Here is a 19,521-nt window from a genome sequence, read left to right on the forward strand (position 1 = left end):
ATATATATATATATATATATAAATACATTCAGTATATATATATTATTTCATTTCCATTTTGTATGTTGAAGTACTGAAATAACTCAAATTAAATAAAACTAAAACTTAATAAAAAACCTATATAGACATAATAAAAAACTAATAAAATGACAACATTACTACAACTGTAACTAAAACTAAAATAGATAACTAATACAAATCAAACTACATTAGTTTATCAGTAAGCGTAAAAAAAAATAACACTGAGCCAAACACACATGCTAAAATAACAACTTACTGACACATAGTAAGAAATGGTTATAAAAAACTGAAACAGAAGTGAAACAAGTAGTAGGAAAGAGGAGAAATAAAAAGCGATACTTTATATCTAAAGGAATTCAAATGTTAGCCTATGTTAGTAACTCTCGTTTTTGTTTAATGTGTTGTTTTATAGATGTTTTGACGTTTTAAATATAGTTTGGCGCTTTTTGATGATCTGCCACTGACGACGATGACGTCATCACCAGCTCGCGTTTACACTCAGCGTCGAGTCTTCTGAGGAGAGGTGAGCAGATCGCGATTTTCGCATATTTAATTGAAAAATATACTTTACTCAGTTTGTTTATGCAACATATGCGACGTCGTTTCTGCCTTGTTTTCATCGAGTACAGCGCTGTTTGAGTCTTTGCCGACTTAAACACTTAGAACAGTAGGCAACAAGTATGTGAGGAAAACATGTTATATTCATTAAAGGCAGGGTATGTGATTTTTCAAAAACACTTTAGAAAACTGATGAGCCATTTTGTGTTTTATTATGTTCGTGTAAATGAATGTTTTGATGTATGGAGTGATAATGTTGCTGTTACCAATGTCTTGTGATCTGTGAGAGGAATTGATGCAAATCGATATCAAGTTTTTTGCCGCTGCTATTTTTTAAAAAGTTATTCCTCTTTTGAGATTTATGTTTCGCAGATTAAATTTGTTATAGCTACTTTACACGGTTAAAATTAAGAACATATACTGCTAAATACTAAATATAATTAGTCCGTATAACGAGCTACGCGGGGTATTTTAAATCACTACAGAAATATGAAGAGAAATAGCCACACTGGAAACATTAAATTTTTGTTTTGTGGTACTCTTTCTATTTAAAGAAGATTTTATGACCACTGTCAATTACTGCACATATAAAACTATAACATGTTAATAATGTAATTACGTACTTTAATTGCTCTGAATGTAGTTGTTAGAAAATCAAACTATATTTAGATGTGCTTTAGTGTAGTTATATGACTCTGATTCTTAATGAAGATGGGTGCCATCAAATGTCTGTGTTTATGTTTTAACACTTTAACTGTCACCCGTCCCCTTTATAGTTTACTTCACTATATTACAATTAAATCCTAATCTAATCATGACAAACTATATATCATTGGAAAGGTCTAAGACTCCTAAATAGATATTCTACCATTGTTTTTGTTAAAAATTATGTAGGAAAATTAATAGATACATTTTTGACGAGTGCACCTCAAAAATCTACATCATAACAGGAGTTCTGAGCTTTGTCAAAAAAAGTCTTCTTCGTTGCCTTTTTCTCTATCACACTTTAGAAATCATCAGAAATTATATATCAATTGAAAACTTTAAATCTCAAAATTCATCCTTTGAAACCCATTTTAAAATCAAACATTGCATTACCATGAAAATGGTACATCAATGTCATGTTACAAAATGTTTTTGTTCTTGAATTATACAAATTTAAGTTTGGATCGTGCACTTTCACGTCTATGTTCAAAAATGTGAGTGACAGTTAAGGGGTTAATTTTTCATTCTTACTGTTCTTTAAATTTCGAAGAATTTACATTGTATTCTGTTCTATATTTCTAGACAGATATCTTCTTATATGTTAACACTGGGGCAAAAAATTAAATAAAATGTAGATAGAAATTAATTTACAATTAATTCTACATTTAATCCAAAATGCCACTCCAAGATTAATCTTTAATGAGCCGAAAAGAATGCACATCAATTTGCACTGGCTAGTGCTACCAGTAGATGCTCGCATAAAATTCAAGGCATTGTTTGCCTACAAAACCACCACTGGCTCTGCACCCCTTTACCTAAATTCATTACTTCAGAGTTATGTGCCTCTAGAAGCTTGCGTTCTGCAAGTGAACGACGCATTATTGTGCCATCTCAAAGAAGCACAAAATCACTTTCACTGACTTTTTCATTAACTGTTCCCTCCTGGTGGAACGACCTGCCCAACTCAATCTGAGCCGCTGAGCCCTTAACCATCTTCAAGAATCTAACACTAGCTTGCTTTCTTCTATTCTATCTACTTGTTTTCTTAAAAAAATGTCCTCATTTGTAAGTCGCTTTGGATAAAAGCTAAATGACTAAATGTAAATGTTAACAATAGAGAGAAAGACAAAACAGAAATGCATAGATTGTGTGAATTAGCACATACTGTATGTGAGTGCAGTGTTACTGAATAAGCATTTTAAATTGATCTGCTCTTTGTGTTGATGCTGTTACATTTAATATAGTAATATAATGATCTACAAAGAGCCAACACTTTATATTTGCAAGGCTCTGGTCTCATCAAAGATAGAATTTGGAGTAGATCTGCTTCACTTACATACAAATGCTTAAAATGTTACATACAAATGTTTAAAAAAATGTGTAAATTAATTTTTTAAAAATCCAAGTAAACTGATTTACTAGTTTTGGCAAATCTGCTTTTCTACCCAGACATTCATGTTCAGTGAAGCTCCTCCCACAACAATCTCACATTCAGCAATTCAGCAATAAATGCTGGAATATTCCCATCAGTTTACAAGTGAAGACGAGCATCAAATCATCAGGAAGAGCTGAAATCTCCAAAGGCTGAGTTTATTACAGGACAGGACAGAGAGAAGATGAGAGATCCAGACCCCTGCAGATCGAACAAACAGGTTGGTGTTTATTCTTCCCTCTTTATAATTAATGCTGACTGTTAGGTTTTAAGCCGTTTTTGTTTGTTGTAATAGGAAAAATCTTTAGAGCTCTGCAATAATATAGCTAAAGCATCAAGTAACCAAATATGGGACACTTTCTATGAACTACTTTTTTTTTTCTTTAAAGAACATTTATGTTAGATATCATATTTGTGTAGTTGAGCAAACATATTTAATAGTTCTCATAGAAACATGGGATTTGCGATTATAATGTTTTAAAAATAATTTGAAGATCAATGTACCTCATTCATGGAAATATTTAGGGACGTATAATTTATAAAAATGCATCAAAATGACCAAACTTTTGTAATGCAACTGTCTACTTTCCACTGTTACTGAGAGTTACTGCAAATGAACCATTTTCACTTGTATTTCAGAGTCGATTGAAGAAAACCAAGAGAATGAAGATTTGAGTGAAGCGGAGGAGAAAAATCATGTCAAAACTGGAGAAAAACATTTTAGCTGCTTTCAAAGCAAACAGAAAGATTTAAAGCAAAGAAGAGCCAAGAAATCTTTCACCTGCACTCAGTGTGAAAAGAGCTTGACAAGCAAAAATGGTCTTGATGTTCACATGAGAGTCCATACTGGAGAGAAACCGTACACATGTGATCAATGTGGGAAGAGTTTGACAAGCAAAAATGGTCTTAATGTTCACATGAGAATCCATATTGAAGAGAAACCATACACCTGTGATCAATGTGGGAAGAGTTTCACACAAAAAGGACACCTTACAGGGCATACAAGATTACATACTGGAGAGAAACCGTTCACTTGTGATCAATGTGGGAAGAGTTTCATACTATCAGCACATCTTAAAGAGCACATGAACATTCACACTGGAGAGAAACCATACGCATGTGATCAATGTGGCAAAACATTTTTGAGGGTTTCAGACCTGAAGCAGCACATGAAAGTTCATTCAAAGGAGAAGCCACATTCATGTCATTTGTGTGGAAAGAGTTTTTCATGTTCACATTATTTAAAAGAACATCAGAAAATACATACTGGTGTGAGAGAGTACATGTGCTTTGAGTGTGAAAAGACTTTTACTTCAGCAAAGTGTTTAAAACTGCATGAGAGGATCCACACTGGAGAGAAACCGTACAAGTGTTCACACTGTGACAAGAGATTCAGTGTGTCATCAAATCTGAAAACACATGAGAGGATCCACACTGGAGAGAAACCATACAAGTGTTCACACTGTGACAAGAGATTCAGTCAATCAATACATCAGAAAACACATGAGAGGATTCACACTGGAGAGAAACTGTATCACTGCACTGCATATGGGAAGCGTTTCTGTCATTCATCTTCTCTACGCAATCATACAAAAAACAATCACAGTAAGTAGATCATCTTCAGATCCAGCACTTTCAGGTCTGATGGTGCATCCTCACCAAATGTGACACAATAATGCATCAAGCAATAAAATATCATCTGGATAAATCTGTCCTAACCAGACATTACAAGCGACAGGACAAAGAAACATCATCTAAAGTTTTCACTGAATAAAGTTCATCTTCATCTTCAAAACCAGCAGATTCAACTGTGAGATTCAGATCAACCCAAAGATGGAGTTCCTTCCCAAAGAACAGTCAAAAAGTTTTATTCTTGTGTATCATTTTGCTTCATGATATAAATGATATTGTACTTTCTTATAAGTTCCATATTATGTTCAATTGTCTTATAATGCATATGTGTGACTTGTAGTTTGCTTACTCTTTCATGAAGGAAAGTAGAAGCTTTTTACAAACTGTTTTTGTTCAGGAAGCTGAAGAAGAGACTGTAACACTTTTAAGAGAGACTGAGAATTAGTTTTAATAGTGTTCTTCATTGTTAAAATGACTAGTTATTCTTCGACTTAAGATGTATTTAGGAATCACAGATGCATGATATACTGTCATGTAGCTTTGTTACTGGTCTTTCTGTGCTTCTCTTGTGGGAACCCGGTATTAAATGAGCCCTGGGGTTAATTACAAAAGACCATAGTATTGATAAACTCTAACGTGATAGGTTCTGCTTTCGATACTGGAGAAATTAAAAAGATACTCTAACAATTTATTATTGCTACATAAAAGTTATCAAGCTAATTGTACTTGCCAATCATTTCTATATGCGATATCATCATCAATGATACATTTTTGTTGTGGGATTAATCTAATTTTATTTTTTTGAGTTTGTCTTCCATGAATTATGAAAACAAGATGTTTGAGGTAAAGCGATATATATTGGAGAAAATTTGATGTGTCAGTATATTGGATCCATGAATTAGTTCTTAAAAGTGACAGCCTAATAAAACTAGCCATTCATATCATTAATGATAATCAAGCAACAAAAGAAAAAGAGAAACTTCAATCTTTACTCTTGACTGAATGACTTTAGTAGCTTTAATAAGCATCAATCCATCCATTTATACAGTGAAGACTATGCAGTGCTATTTACATTTGATTAATTTATTCAATTTCTTTTGTAGGCTATTATTTACCTGAATACTACTGTTAGACCTTAGTGTTTTCTTTAGTATCAAAATTATATATAAACTTCAACAACTTTGTTGTTCCACAGCTCTGGCCGGGGATGCCAAATCATGCCCTTCACTTGCGAGAGAAGGTCCTCCCTCAGTGGTATCGACCAAGGGGCTGCCGATAGCAGCTGAATCAACTTGTGGAATTACATCTGATTCCTCCAGAGTGGGGCCACCAGGAGGACTGAGCTTCTGACTTCCCTGACCGGGGGGAAGGTGTACAGGCGAGCGCTGGGCCAATCGTGGGCCAGGGCATCTCGCTGTCTCGAAAAGTAGATTGGGCAGTGAAAGTTGTCTTCTGAGGTGAAGAAGTCCAGCTCTGCCCTTCCGAAGACAGACCAAATCATTTGAACCGTTTGGGGATGTAGTCTCCATTCTGGAGCTACCTTGTCCCTGGACAGCATGTCTTCCCCCTGGTTCAGTCTGCCCGGCACATGAACTGCTCTCAGTGAGAGGAGTTTGCCTTGTATCCATCAAAGGAGGCATCGAGCCGACCTGTGAAGGGAGCATGACCTGTGCCTGCCTTGGTGATTGATAAAGGCTAGCACTGTCATGTTATCCGAACGGACCAGGACGTAGACCGGCAGGAAGGTTTTTAGGGCCAGAAAAACCGCCATCATCTCGAGGCAGTTGATGTGTAAGCGCTGCTCCAGGTTTGACCAGGAGCCGGACGCCAGTCTGACCTCATACAGAGCTCCCCAACCCGAGTTGGAGTTATCTGTCATGACTAGGGGTGGGCAATTTGACCAAAATCTTATTTCACGGTATGAGAAATTTTATTTCATGATAACGATATATATCTCGATACAGCTTTTTTTTGTTTTGTTATAAAAAATAGGAAAAAGAAGCAAATTACAAACACAATAGCACAAATAAATATAAAATAAACATGTAGTAAGAAATTTTACAGAAATTGAATGAAGTGTATAAATAAAACACTATAGTCTTCACTGTAGCAATCAAACATGAACTGATTCTTATTAAAGATCCAAAAGTGATTCGGTCAAATGCAGTGAGTGATTAACATTAATAATGACAGACAGAAGCAGGTAAATTAGACTGCTGTCCCTTTAAGACCAACTGCACGGTTCTAATATACTGATACAAATCTGGTTTTCACCCGACTATTTACGTTTATTTAACACATAACCGACTGTTTACGCGAATACTCCACACAACGGGCATTTTGACATAATTGTGTGCATATTTGACCATTCAAGCACGAAAGAGATCTGTTTTTGCGATCAGATGCTGTCTGAGAGAGGGGCTTTCAGTGAGCACGCTTCGGCTGTGTGTCAGTCAGCGCGAGCAGCGGATTGAGTTCTTTTTCACTGCTTATTGCGCTTAACTTTATTAAACATCATGCAAGTCCCAAATTGGCGATCGCATGCTGTCTGAGAGAGGCACTTTCTCAGTGTGTGTCAGTCAGCGCGAACACCGCATTGAGTTCTTTTTCACTGCTTATTGCACTTAATAACTATCAAGTGCATCCATTCTTTATTTTCTCATTCATGCATGTTTCCTTGTCACTCCAATGTGTATATAACTTTTAAGTAGTACTATGTTACGCAGATATATTTGCATACCGCGGAATACATGATATAGTAAAATCTCTAACGATAGACACTTTAGAACTGACCCTCTCCTCTTCCTCTCTGCGTTTGGATCAGGACGGCTTCTGGGGCTCCGGGTCCAACGTCACTCTGGGGCGGGGAGCTTGGCGCTGTCCAGGGGCGCTGCTGAAGCCCAGGCTCAGGTTTATGCTGGGGCTGAAGCGGCACCAGCTTGGCATGCTGCTGAGCGGATGGAGCCTTCTGGCAACTTGAACCAACCGCGGCACTGGAGCGCTTCGGCAGGAAGTGACGCATTGCCTGCGATGACTTCTATGACTCTGTAAACCGCTCGGCAAACCCATCCACGGCAGGGCCAAACAGTCCCTTAGGAGAGACTGGCGAGTCTAGGAAGGCGACCTTGTCAGTGTCCCTGATCTCCATCAAATTAAGCCAAAGATGGCGCTCCATCACCACCAATGGCCATGACCTTGCCGATCGCCTGTGCAGTGGCCTTAGTTGCGTGCAGAGCCAGGTCAGTCGCTGTGCACAGCTCTCTAAAGGCATCAGATCTCTGGCCGGACTCGTCCATGGTGCAGAGAAGTTTGGCCTGTGAAGCGCTGAGCCTGCCTGGCTAGCCTCTGAATAAGCCCTGTTTGCTAGGGCTGAGGTAGTCCTGCAGGGCTTAGATGGATGTGCTGCATGGGCTTTCAACCCCAGGGCCAAAAAAGGGCACAGATGCTCAGCGACCGCCTCTTCAAGAGTGGGGAGCTTGCTATAGACTCTTTCTTCAACGCCGTCAACAGTGGTGAGAGTGGTGGAAGAAGATGAATTAACACGGACCAAGTAGGGGGAACGCCACGTCCTGATGAGTTCCTCGTGAACTGCCAGCAGGAACGGAGCGGGCGGTTGGCGGGAGGAATGTTGGTGGCATCCCTTCAGGTACCACTCGTCTAGGAGGCCGCAGACGGGCTCTTCTGGAGCCGACCAAGCCAGGCCAAGGTCCTCCACGCGGATCAGCTAGCTTTCCACGCCAGCCAATGTTGTCTTCGTTATATGCGGGGTTTTGGCCTCTTCGCCAGAACACACCCACTCTTCAGCATCCAATGCTGTTAATGACATGGAGTCATCCAAGGTGGCTTCCTCCTCAGATGTGCCGAAGGAAATCAAGCCGCTCGCTGGCGACAAGGGGCGCTAATCCTCACATGCGAAGCACACCGGTGAATCAAGGCGTTGGAGGTAGAGTGAAGCACATGGGAGCTGTGCCGGCGAGAGTTGACTCGAGCCCGGTGTTAAAACCCACTGCTCCACTGTTTCTTCCTCCTAGGGGAGAGAGGAAGCGGGGAGGACCGCCTTCATTAAAGAAGACGATCCGCGAGCGGAGAAGGGCGAGACTAATGCTCTAGCTGTGAGAGCATGCCATCTCAGTGAGCGCAGCCTCTGCGTAGGTGCTGCCCAGACAAGCGAGTCACTCACTGTGCCTGTCTGCACCCCTGCATGAGCCACACTCGCGGCACGACATTTGCAACAACGTCGCAGGAAATTTGCTCAGAAATTTGCTCTTAGTGCTGAATGGCCGCAGGGGAAGGCTTCTGGCTTATTCTGCTGCTGGGGGATCCTTCTACAGTGGCGAGCAGCAGACTGAGCTGACCTTCTTCTTTCTTTGGCTTTTTGCTTGCAGAGTCAGGAGATGATCTTCATCACTGAAGGAGAAAAATTCTGACGAAATGGCGCTCAGAGCCGACTTCTATAGAGGTCGGCTCCTCCCCTTTTGGTGGGTTGAAGCGCCATTGGTTTGTGCAGCTACAGTACACGAACATGAACAAATCGGGCTTCAGTATCAGAGTAAACAGGAGTTTCCCTTTAAGCGTGTCAATGCAACGGCAGAGACCGTTCGAAAAGGAACAATCTAATGCTTATAGTATAAAATTGCCTCTGACTCAACATTACAGAAACAACAAAATCTTTCCTTGAACTTATTAATGAAGTCATTGCACATATAATATCTATTTATCCCAATCTTAAATATGTGGTTACAGCCTTGCTACCAATTAAATTCCAACGTAATTAGGAAATGGATGGATAAAGTTGCAAATTAATGAATGAAACAAATGAAAAGTTATTCAATGAACATGGTTTCTTTTACATTTTTGCGAAGTGATTTTTAAAGTAAATTTCCATTTAAAAAAAAATCCATAACTGAAGGGGTGAAACATTTCAGTCAGATTGATTTCTGCTCTCTCTGTTATCAAGGTTCATTAGCATTTAAGAATTAATAACTATACTATAAACAGTAAAAATAAATAATTATTTAAAATGTTATAAAATATTTTAAGATAAATACCTACCAAATAATTACTTTTTGTCTGTTTTATGTGGATATGAAAAGTTTATTTGCAAAAACAGATAACTCCGTTTTGTTTTCCAAAATCATGTTTTTTATAATGTTATCATGTTTTTATTGTGTTAGCTGTTTGTTTTTGTTTTTAGTTTGTTTTTTTACCTAGTCAAAATAACCCAACTGCAGTTTGATTGGGATTAATTGGAATGCACAATGAAAAAACATGTTATCTGTTTTTGCAAATGAACTCTTCATATGTTATGCTTGATCGAGAAATTATACAATATTTTTTTAAAGTTTCACATCCCAAACATTAAGGGCTGAGTAGAGATTCAAGGTTTGGGAATGAAGTGAATTACCCCTTTTTGGCGCATGCGCAGTCGAGCAGCCCTCATTCATCGCGACCCGAGAGCCGCAGTGATGCCCGTAACCCTCTAGGATGCTCGATACACGGATGGGTTTATCACCGTCTGTTTTTTATAATGTTATCATGTTTTTATTGTGTTAGCTGGTTTTTTTTTTTTTTTTTAGTTTGTTTGTTTTTTTACCTAGTCAAAATAACCCAACTGCAGTTTGATTGGGATTAATTGGAATGCACACTGAAAAAACATGTTATCTGTTTTTGCAAATGAACTCTTCATATGTTATGCTTGATCAAGAAATTATACAATATTTTTTTAAAGCTTCACATCCCAAACATTAAGGGCTGAGTAGAGATTCAAGGTTTGGGAATGAAGTGAATTACCCCTTTTTGGCGCATGCGCAGTCGAGCAGCCCTCATTCATCGCGACCCGAGAGCCGCAGTGATGCCCGTAACCCTCTAGGATGCTCGATACACGGATGGGTTTATCACCGTCTGTTTCAGCCACTGACCTTTAAGCGGATCCGGTTAAATCTGGTGTTTGTAAAAAGGTGTTTTCCACGGGATATAATAACGGGCTCGCGCGACCTTGCGCTGAATGTCATTAGAAAGGGGCTTTAATCTAGCTACGGTAAGAACGCAAATCATCATTACCGCACGGGGTTACGACAATAAATGTCAGTTCAAGGCTAAATCTATGATATTGGCTGGATGCGATGTGTTTTAGGCGTGTAAGAGGAGAAAGAATGTATAACCGCAGGAATATTTCGCGTCTTTTGCCGCATCGTTTGCGCGACTGATCCCTGATTGTTGCATCGCATCTCTTATAACCTGGCCTCATTTAGTTGAACTAATAAAAGCCGTCTTGGCTCTTCTAATGGTGGGTTTTGGGAGAGGCTGTGATGGGGGTCTGCCAAATAGAGATGGCGTTTGATATTCAACGACATATTTGCCCGAATCTTTCATACAGTTACACTTAAGTGATGCAAGTGCATCTCTTCATCAATATTATGGCGATTGCCTTTATAATTCAGTTGGTGTTGAGCAGATATGTGCTGACACGTGCTGCTCTGGTCTTTGTGCTGAATTACACCCCACCTCCTCAACCTCCCATCCTTTCCCAACCCCACCATCATGGTATTAAAGCATCACCACATGGCTTTCCACTGTGTTTTTACCACTTATCTTTCTTATGTGTTTTCATGCAATTAGGATTTGAGTCTCAGCGATGGATATTATAAAGCATATAATCAACGACACAGTCGAATTCTACAAATGGAGTCTCACCATCGCAGGTAACTGGTCTTGACTTCTGTGACCTGAATGTGATGCATGATATCCATGGCAGCGCTCCGATTAAATAAACCCGGGAGCAGAAAAGTCTCCAGCTCTGGCGTGTTATTAGGTTTTCCTATGAGGCAGATACTGCAGGCTTCACTTTTGGTGAACAAGAGCAGATTTTAAGATTCAAGCAAATGTAAATGATGGAAACTGTGTAATGCTTGCCATTATCGATTACACTTAACGATAAAGGTCCTTTATTGGCACGGATGGTTCCATGAAGAACCTTTAACACCCATGGAATCTTTCCATTCCACCAAAGATTCTTTATAGTTAAAAAAGGTTCTTTAGGTGATTAAAATGTTGATTAAAAAGATGGTTCTTGTAATACTGTTCACTGAAAGGTTATTTGAGGAACCCAAAACGGTTCGTCTATGGCATCACTGCCAAAAAAAAAAAAACTTTTGGAAGCTTTATTTTTAAGAGTGTAGAAGTAGAATAGATATCTTGGTAACACTTTCACTTAAGGGGACTAATTCTCACTATTAGCTAGCATCCATATCACTAGCATATTGGCTGTTTTGTTAGTACTTAAAGGCAGGGTATGTGATTTTTCAAAAACACTTTAGAAACATGTCTTATTCTGCAAAACCATATTTTAGATCCCTTAATCCTTAAACCCCATACCTAAACTTAACAACTACCTTACTAACTATTAACAAGCAACACATTAAGAGTTTATTGAGGCAAAAGTTGTAGTTAATAGTAAGAATTGGTCCCCAAACTGAAGTGTGACCGATGTCTTGATTGTGTTTATCATATAGGCACATTTTCCAATCAGTGACACCACATTATTATTGTGCACAGCTATCAAAAAACAATTTTGAATTTTTGAACTTTAGTTTACTAGCAGTGTTTTTCAAATGCGAATCTTAAGGCCTGTTCACACTAAGGATGGTAAGAATGACTATATATAATGACTATATTTAATGTTGGTTTTAGGATAAGAGTGAAAAAACTTTTAGATAGGTTGTCATAATAGAATTGATTTACATTTTGGTTGTGTATGTGCATGATTTTGTGTATGAAGTTATTTTGTGTGAATTGGTTGTATGTGCACCAGTGTGATGATACATGCCAACAAAACCGTCGTCATCAGAATGATTTTCTAAAATTAAGGACAACAATGGATATAAGTTAATGCAACTTTATTATGTTATCCTTGACAAAGAAGTTGTAAAGCAGCTGCATTGCTGCTTTAATGTCAAATAAACTAATAACGATAACTATATTAGCATCCACACCAACAGATGATAACGTTCTGTTTATTATAAGCGTATGCGGCAGTTTTGTTGTCTGCTGCTTTAAATGCACAAGCTGTTTAAAGCACATTGGATGCTGATTGGCTGTCAGTGTTTTTATCGCTCATTAGGTGGAAAAAAACACATTCTGAAAGTCATTATCATTATAGCTCTGATGTGGACTTTGCTGTTCTCATATAGAATGATCATTTAAACGTTATAGTTGAGGTTATCATTATAGTTACTGATGTGTGTGTGTAGACAAGCGTGTGCAGAAATGGCCGTTGATGGACTCTCCGCTCCCCACGCTGGCTATCAGCTCCTCGTACCTGCTGTTTCTCTGGCTGGGGCCCAAGTACATGCAGGGCCGAGAGTCCTTCCAGCTGAGGAAGACCCTCATCGTCTACAACTTCAGCATGGTTGTCCTTAACTTCTTCATATTCAAAGAGGTGAGCTCACCCAAACTGCCAGAAAACGTATTTAGGTTGATTCAACAATATTGAATGTAAAGGAAACCAGCTAATTTTAGATGTTACCATTTTTTTCAGTGTAGCCTGTACGTTTTAGTTTTCGTCTCTTATATGTGCCTATAATGAGAACACCTGAGTTTATAAGAAACTACATATTGATCAACACCAGATAACTGCAGTGCAGTGCTGTCCATTAAATGTGCTATAAATGTACCACTGCTGCTATATTTAGCAGTACGTTGTAGCTACCATCACTCTGGGTATTTATGATTCAGCCATATTGACTTCATTTGGACAGAAACACAGATGGTCAGAAGTCAAGACTTTTGAGAAATGAATGAAATCAGACCAGCCAACATAGATTAAAATGTGAAAAATAATGTCGTTTTCTGATATAATCTTAGTTTATATTGTAATGCACATTCATAGTTTTGGTTTCTTGCTCATTCTTTTGATAACTCCCATTTCTATTTTCATTAAAGGAATAATTCAGGCAAAAATGAAAAGTTGATGAAAATGTGCATGATGTAGATGAGTTTGTTTCTTCATCAGATTTGGAGAAATGTAGCATTGCATCACTTGCTCCTCTGCAGTGAATGGGTGCCGTCAGAATGAGAGTCCAAACAGCTGATAAAAACATCACAATAATCCACAAGTAATCCACAGCACTCCAGTCCATCAGTTAACATCTGGAGAAGACAAAAGCTGAAACAAATCCAGCATTAAGATGTTTTAACTTCAAACCATTGCTTCCGGCTAAAATAGTCCATAATCCATAATATTACTTTTTCCAGTGGAAAAAGTCTGGTTTGAATCAGGAGAGAAATCTGCAAATACAAGCACCGTTTACAAGCAAAAACAGTTCAATATAAATCTGTGGCTGGATTTTAATGTGAGAGACAACGGGAGACTTTTTCACTGGAGGAAGCATTATTATGGATTATGAACTCAGTTTGAAGTTAAAAACAGGAGCACATTTCAACACATTATAATTTTTGGGTGAACTAGTCCTTCAACATATACCTTTTTTTTTTTTTTTTTACCAGTTTTTGTTTCTTAAGCATAAAGAGAAGAAACTAATGATGAGGAATTGTCCTTTATATCAATCACATGAATGAGTCCAAACGTCTGTTGTATTTCAGCTCTTCCTTGCAGCGCGAGCGGCCAACTACAGCTACAGCTGCCAGCCTGTTGACTACTCAGACGATCCCAATGAAGTGAGGGTGAGTGTGCTGATCACAGTCTTACCGAGTCTCTGTCCCAGACAGTGCTCTGAAACCAGAAACGTAATTCTGCTCTCCAGTTACTAACCCAAAGCATATTGGAGCGGGAAAGCCGGGGAGTTGGGTTTCACTCTGTGACGTCACATTAACACTCTCACACACACCATCTTACTTTCACACTCAAATACTAGCGGATTCATTTCAGCACCATTTACAGTTCGTGAATTTGAAGCGAGCTAGGATGCAGAATTGTAATTTAAATTTGAAAGAGTAGTTTTTAAGAAGCATGAATTACCACAACATATTAAGCATTTCCAGAAAGATGAGATAATATTAATTAATTTGTTATGCTGTATTGCACAGAGAATGATTGATGGCTGTGTTGATACTTTTAACAGTAAAAAACTTAGTTTAGAGAAATATGTGTAATCAACTGAGAAAATATACATCACAGGATAAATAGGAATTATAGTTTAGTTTTAAATTAGTATTTGTTTAGTTTGATTCCACAATTGTATCATTTCTTTGCATTCTTGCTGTCATTCCAATTCAACATCCTGTGGCCAGTTAAATTCATCTGAGTTTGTCCAACTATGATTTTCAAAGTGCAAATATTAAATCATAATTGTGTGAGGACACAGATGATTGCAAAGAGCTGAATATTTAGCCATATGCACTGAAAAAAGTAAAATGACTATCATTTATTTAAAGTGCATTTTTCGATTGCTCCAATCAAAAATCATGTTTTTCAGTTTAAACCTGTTTTGTTCAGTTTGTCTAATAACACTCCCCATAGAAAAATAAAATACTGTGGCTTTTATTAATTAATTATAATTTTTTGTTAGTATACAACAGAAAATATGATGCATATTTTAAAAAGACATCACAATAAACTGTTAAGGTGTTTCATAGTTGTCTTTATTTATAGTAAGTAAACTAAATCAGAACATTTGTAATAAGATGTTTTTAGTTTTATCATAAGTGAAAATTCTGCTTCCATATTATAGTTGACTTAGCTTTTGTTTATGGGGAAATTAAATTGCTAAAGGCCAAAAAATATATTATATTGACCTACATTAAGTAACATTATGGCTCGAGTCTAAATAAATGAATGAATTCATTAAAAAAATTAATGAATTAAATGAATGAATGGTACACTGAAAAAATGGGAAAACACAATAATTAATATAAATTTAAAATGTGCAATCTACTAAAAATATATATTTTCTATTAATATTAAAGCGGTCATAGGATGCTACATGCACTTTTACAAGTTGTTTGAACTGAAATGTGTGTTGGCAGTGTGTGTACACAACCACCCTATAATGATAAAAATCCACCCAGTGTTTTTTTTTAAATCTGGTTATATGTTTTCCCCTTTCTCAAATCGAGCCGATCTCAGATGCCTGTCTGGGGGTCAACAGAGCTCATTAACATTTAAAGGAAAATGCTACAGAACTGCGTGCTGTGAAAAGAGCTGTTTTTGACAGGGTAAAAAGGGTGTTTTTTACACTACCATTGAAAAATTTTAACCAAACTATGTTACAGACTTTCCATTAAGACCCTAAAGAATCATATCAACTTGTGGAAAATGGGCATCCTATGACCCCTTTAAAGGTTTGAACCAAAGCATAAATATAATTTGAGAAAAACTAATACATTTGGTTGTAACATTTTTTTTAAAAGTTGTTCTAAAGTATAATTTCTTTCAGTGTATTTCATAAAGAATCTAAGAGTTACTCTGAAACACACCTGAAGTCTTTCTGATGCTCTTGTGATGGCAGGTGGCAGCAGCTCTGTGGTGGTACTTTATTTCTAAAGGTGTGGAGTACCTCGACACTGTGTTCTTCATCTTACGCAAGAAGTTCAGCCAAATCAGCTTCCTGCACGTCTATCACCACTGCACCATGTTCACTCTGTGGTGGATCGGCATCAAATGGGTCGCCGGTGGACAGTGTAAGCATCAGAAACTCAGAAACATACACCATACATAGAAAAACCATCTACACACCTCCAAATCATTACAGAAACATACTGTACATTTTATGCAACTGTGAAATATTGAAGTATCTGTTTCCACACAACAACAATTCTGATACAGATCTGTCAAACCCAAAAAAGAACAACATCATCATAAGTAGTTCACACTGTTTGACTCCGTTCTCATACAACAAATGTGTGATTAACAGATCGTAATGTAACTTCCACTCATACTAAATGAAGCAAATGTGTATTTCTCTCTTCCGCAGCGTTCTTCGGGGCTCATATGAACGCAGCCATCCATGTCCTGATGTACTTATATTACGGGCTGGCTGCATTCGGTCCAAAAATACAGAAATATCTGTGGTGGAAAAAGTATCTGACCATCATTCAAATGGTAAATGCTGACGTTTTGCAAGCACATGTGAAAAAACATGTGGAAAATTTGAGAACGATGTGGAATTTAAGGGTGATTCTGCAGTTAGTGGAACTTTAGAAAAAAAAACTATGAATCAATGACGGATAGATTATAGTAGCATTTTATATCAAAGTGTCTTTAATTAATTAATTATCCACATTTTTCACTATTTTTTTGCTTTTCTTATAACCATGTAACATTTCCTTTTGTAATATATTTATTAAAATGCTTCTTCTTTGCACAACATACAATGCATATTTTCCATTTATTTGGTATTTACAGTATGCATAGAATTTATCATTTTTTACAAAACAAAGATCCACTGTTGTCAATACTGCTGCCGTTACCATCATACTATAAAGCATTTTATACAACAATTCAGTTTTCCCAAAAACATTTAAGCAAAGTTTAAACATTAGAAATGTCATTAATTTGATCTTTAGTAGCTTTATTATGTCTGGCATGTCACTAATCACTCATTCCAGGACATGTTCTACATGTTTTACTATAGATGAAACATATTCAATAAAGACATTTATAATAAATGATAAAAAATTATATTTCAAATAAATACTAAACTTTCTATTCATTAAAGAATCCTGGAAAAAGCAAATCAGCATATGTGACCCCGGAGCACAAAAGCAGTCTTAAGTCGCTGGGGTATATTTGTAGCAATAGCCAAAAATACATTGTATGGGTCAAAATTATCCATTTTTCTTTTATGCCAAAAATCATTAGGATATTAAGTAAAGATCATGTTCCATGAAGATATTTTGTAAATTTCCTACCATAAATATATCAGAACTTAATTTTTGATTAGTAATATGCATTGCTAAGAACTTCATTTGGACAACTTTAAAGATGATTTTCTCAATATTTAGATTTTTTTGCACCCTCAGATTCCAGATTTTCAAATAGTTGTATCTCAGCCAAATATTGTCCTATCCTAACAAACCATACATCAATGAAAGCTTATTTATTCAGCTTTCAGATGATGCATAAATCTCAATTTCGAAAAATTGACCCTTATGACTGGTTTTGTGCTCCAGGGTCACAGAATGATTGGATCATGTGACACTGAAGACTGCAGTAATGATGCTGAAAATACAGCTTTGATCACAGAAATAAATTACATTTTAATAGATATTCACATAGAGAACAGCTGTTTTAAATTGTAAAAATATTTCACAATATTACCCTTGTTTTTACTGTATTTTTGATCAAATAAATGCAGCCTTAAAATACATACCAACCCCAAACTACTTGAATGGTAGTGTATGTTAAAGAAGTTTCATTTTTTATATCCCACGTAGGTAAAAGTGCCCCTAATTAAAAAAAATCAATCATAAAAATGACTAAACCAGTGATCAATCTCATCAATGTTGTATTTTCTTCTGCAGATCCAGTTTCACGTCACCATCGGCCACACGGCTCTGTCACTGTACTCCGACTGCCCGTTCCCTAAGTGGATGCACTGGTGTCTGATCGGATACGCCCTCACCTTCATCATCCTCTTTGGGAATTTCTATTATCAGACGTACCGCCGCCAGCCCCGCCGCGAGACCGCGGCCAAACCCGGCAAAGCCCTTCATAACGGAGCCTCCAACGGAGCCTTGACCTCCAGTAACGGAAACGCCGGCAAGACGGACGAGAAACCGGCAGCGGCCGAGAGCGGCAGGAGAAAGAGGAAGGGCAGAGCGAAGCGTGAATAAAACGGCTGACAGGTTAAAAGATCAGGAGCTGTTCGCACGCCCGCAGTCAGTCCCTAATTGTTATGAACAAACAATACGGCTGCAGAGAGGGAGAAAAATGAGCCTAGATGTAGAGAGACTGAACAATATCCTTCCATACCGTCCTCCTTAAAGGGACAATTCACCCAAAAATCATTTACTCACCCTCAAGCCTGTACGAGTTTCTTTCTTATGTTAAACACAAAAGAAGATATTTTGAAAAATGTTAGTAGCCAAACAACTGACGGTAGCCATTGACTTCCATAGTATAGAAAAAAAATACTATGGAAGTCAATGGCTGCCGGCAACTGGTTGAGGTGAGTAACTGATGACAGAATTTTCTTTTTGTGGTGAACTATCCCTTTAAGTTTGGCACATTGTTTTACCTATCTGCCTTTTTTACATTGCTGTCCTAATGCCAGAAAAGACCTGCGTCTCATCAGTGTACAATGATTATAAGACTTTAAGATATCAAACTTATGATTTCCATCATTTATATAGTGAGGCCCAAAAGTCCACTAGTGGGGTTTCTTCACTGATTATATTATCAGCAGGAAAATATGAGTGAAAAGTTGAGTCAAAAATGTATCCAGCATGATTTGAGATCCACAAAGCATCTTGAACTTCAATGGATAAAGAAAATGACCATCTGAGTCACATGATCAGTACATTAGATTAGTCACGTTGTGCACAGTCTGAAATGTTTCTTCATTTTTGGACCTCACTGTATATCAGTTAAGCATATTTAAGAGTCTGTTTATTTGAAGCGTTCATGTTTCATGTCAGTTGTTTAGCTGCTGGCAGGATATATTCCCATCAGTCCTGTACTTTAAACGGATATCGTGCAGCTTCAGCTTCTTTTAGAATCAAGCATGCAACTTGCCAAGGCCAATGACTGAGAATATACATGTATACTGTTTTGTCTGTTTTTTAAAAACCGTGTTCAGAGTCAGTCAAACCTCCAACATGAATGATAGGAAAGATGCATTTCAGTTCAGTGCTCCTGCGGCCTGGCTTTGAAAATGGATCAAATATCAAACCAATACTGATCTTTTAGAAACCGATATTGGCTTGGACGGATGCATCATGCATCAGCATTTGAATTATCAAGTGTCTCACGGGATAAAATGGCTTTTAGTTTGATTGGGGAATTACAACATCACATCATCTGAACTAAACAGGATTGGGTTTAACAAGGTTTGTAGCTAGCTACAATACTGTACTGTGTATAAATAAAGTCTTAAGCTCCACGTCATTGTTTTTCATTACTAGTCGTTCCTGAAATATATCATGTGTTTTGTCTTGAATTTTTGTAATGTTGTATATTCGGTGCAATTTTGTACATTGTGCTTTTGAGAACGCAA

The 19,521-nt window shown here is 37.5% G+C and overlaps 2 protein-coding genes across 2 annotated transcripts; both read left to right on the forward strand.

Annotated features, from left to right (window-relative positions):
• The first annotated feature begins 3,355 nt into the window (after nt 1–3,355).
• On the forward strand, nt 3,356–4,487 carry LOC107726238 (gastrula zinc finger protein XlCGF49.1-like). Its single transcript, XM_016535760.1, has one exon. The coding sequence runs from the start codon at nt 3,550–3,552 to the stop codon at nt 4,327–4,329; it is 780 nt and encodes a 259-aa protein (XP_016391246.1). The 5' UTR covers nt 3,356–3,549; the 3' UTR covers nt 4,330–4,487.
• A 5,682-nt stretch (nt 4,488–10,169) lies between these two features.
• On the forward strand, nt 10,170–18,335 carry LOC107726252 (elongation of very long chain fatty acids protein 4-like). Its single transcript, XM_016535782.1, has 7 exons — nt 10,170–10,385; nt 10,967–11,049; nt 12,598–12,785; nt 13,949–14,029; nt 15,814–15,985; nt 16,279–16,406; nt 17,828–18,335. Exons 2-7 carry the CDS (start codon nt 10,983–10,985, stop codon nt 18,137–18,139), a joined length of 948 nt encoding a protein of 315 aa, XP_016391268.1. The 5' UTR covers nt 10,170–10,385; nt 10,967–10,982; the 3' UTR covers nt 18,140–18,335.
• Nucleotides 18,336–19,521: the final 1,186 nt, after the last annotated feature.

Source organism: Sinocyclocheilus rhinocerous, unplaced genomic scaffold, assembly GCF_001515625.1.
Source record: "Sinocyclocheilus rhinocerous isolate Xijiao unplaced genomic scaffold, SAMN03320098_v1.1 scaffold216, whole genome shotgun sequence".
Classification (NCBI taxonomy): Eukaryota; Metazoa; Chordata; class Actinopteri; order Cypriniformes; family Cyprinidae; genus Sinocyclocheilus; species Sinocyclocheilus rhinocerous.

Excerpts from the sequence above, each read along its gene's own strand:
- LOC107726238 (XM_016535760.1), top strand. The coding sequence starts at position 3,550 with ATGAGAGTCCATACTGGAGAGAAACCGTACACATGTGATCAATGTGGG.
- LOC107726252 (XM_016535782.1), top strand. The coding sequence starts at position 10,983 with ATGGATATTATAAAGCATATAATCAACGACACAGTCGAATTCTACAAA. Across the intron at positions 11,050-12,597 it reads ATGGAGTCTCACCATCGCAG|ACAAGCGTGTGCAGAAATGG; the intron begins GTAACTGGTCTT and ends GTGTGTGTGTAG. Across the intron at positions 14,030-15,813 it reads ACGATCCCAATGAAGTGAGG|GTGGCAGCAGCTCTGTGGTG; the intron begins GTGAGTGTGCTG and ends TTGTGATGGCAG.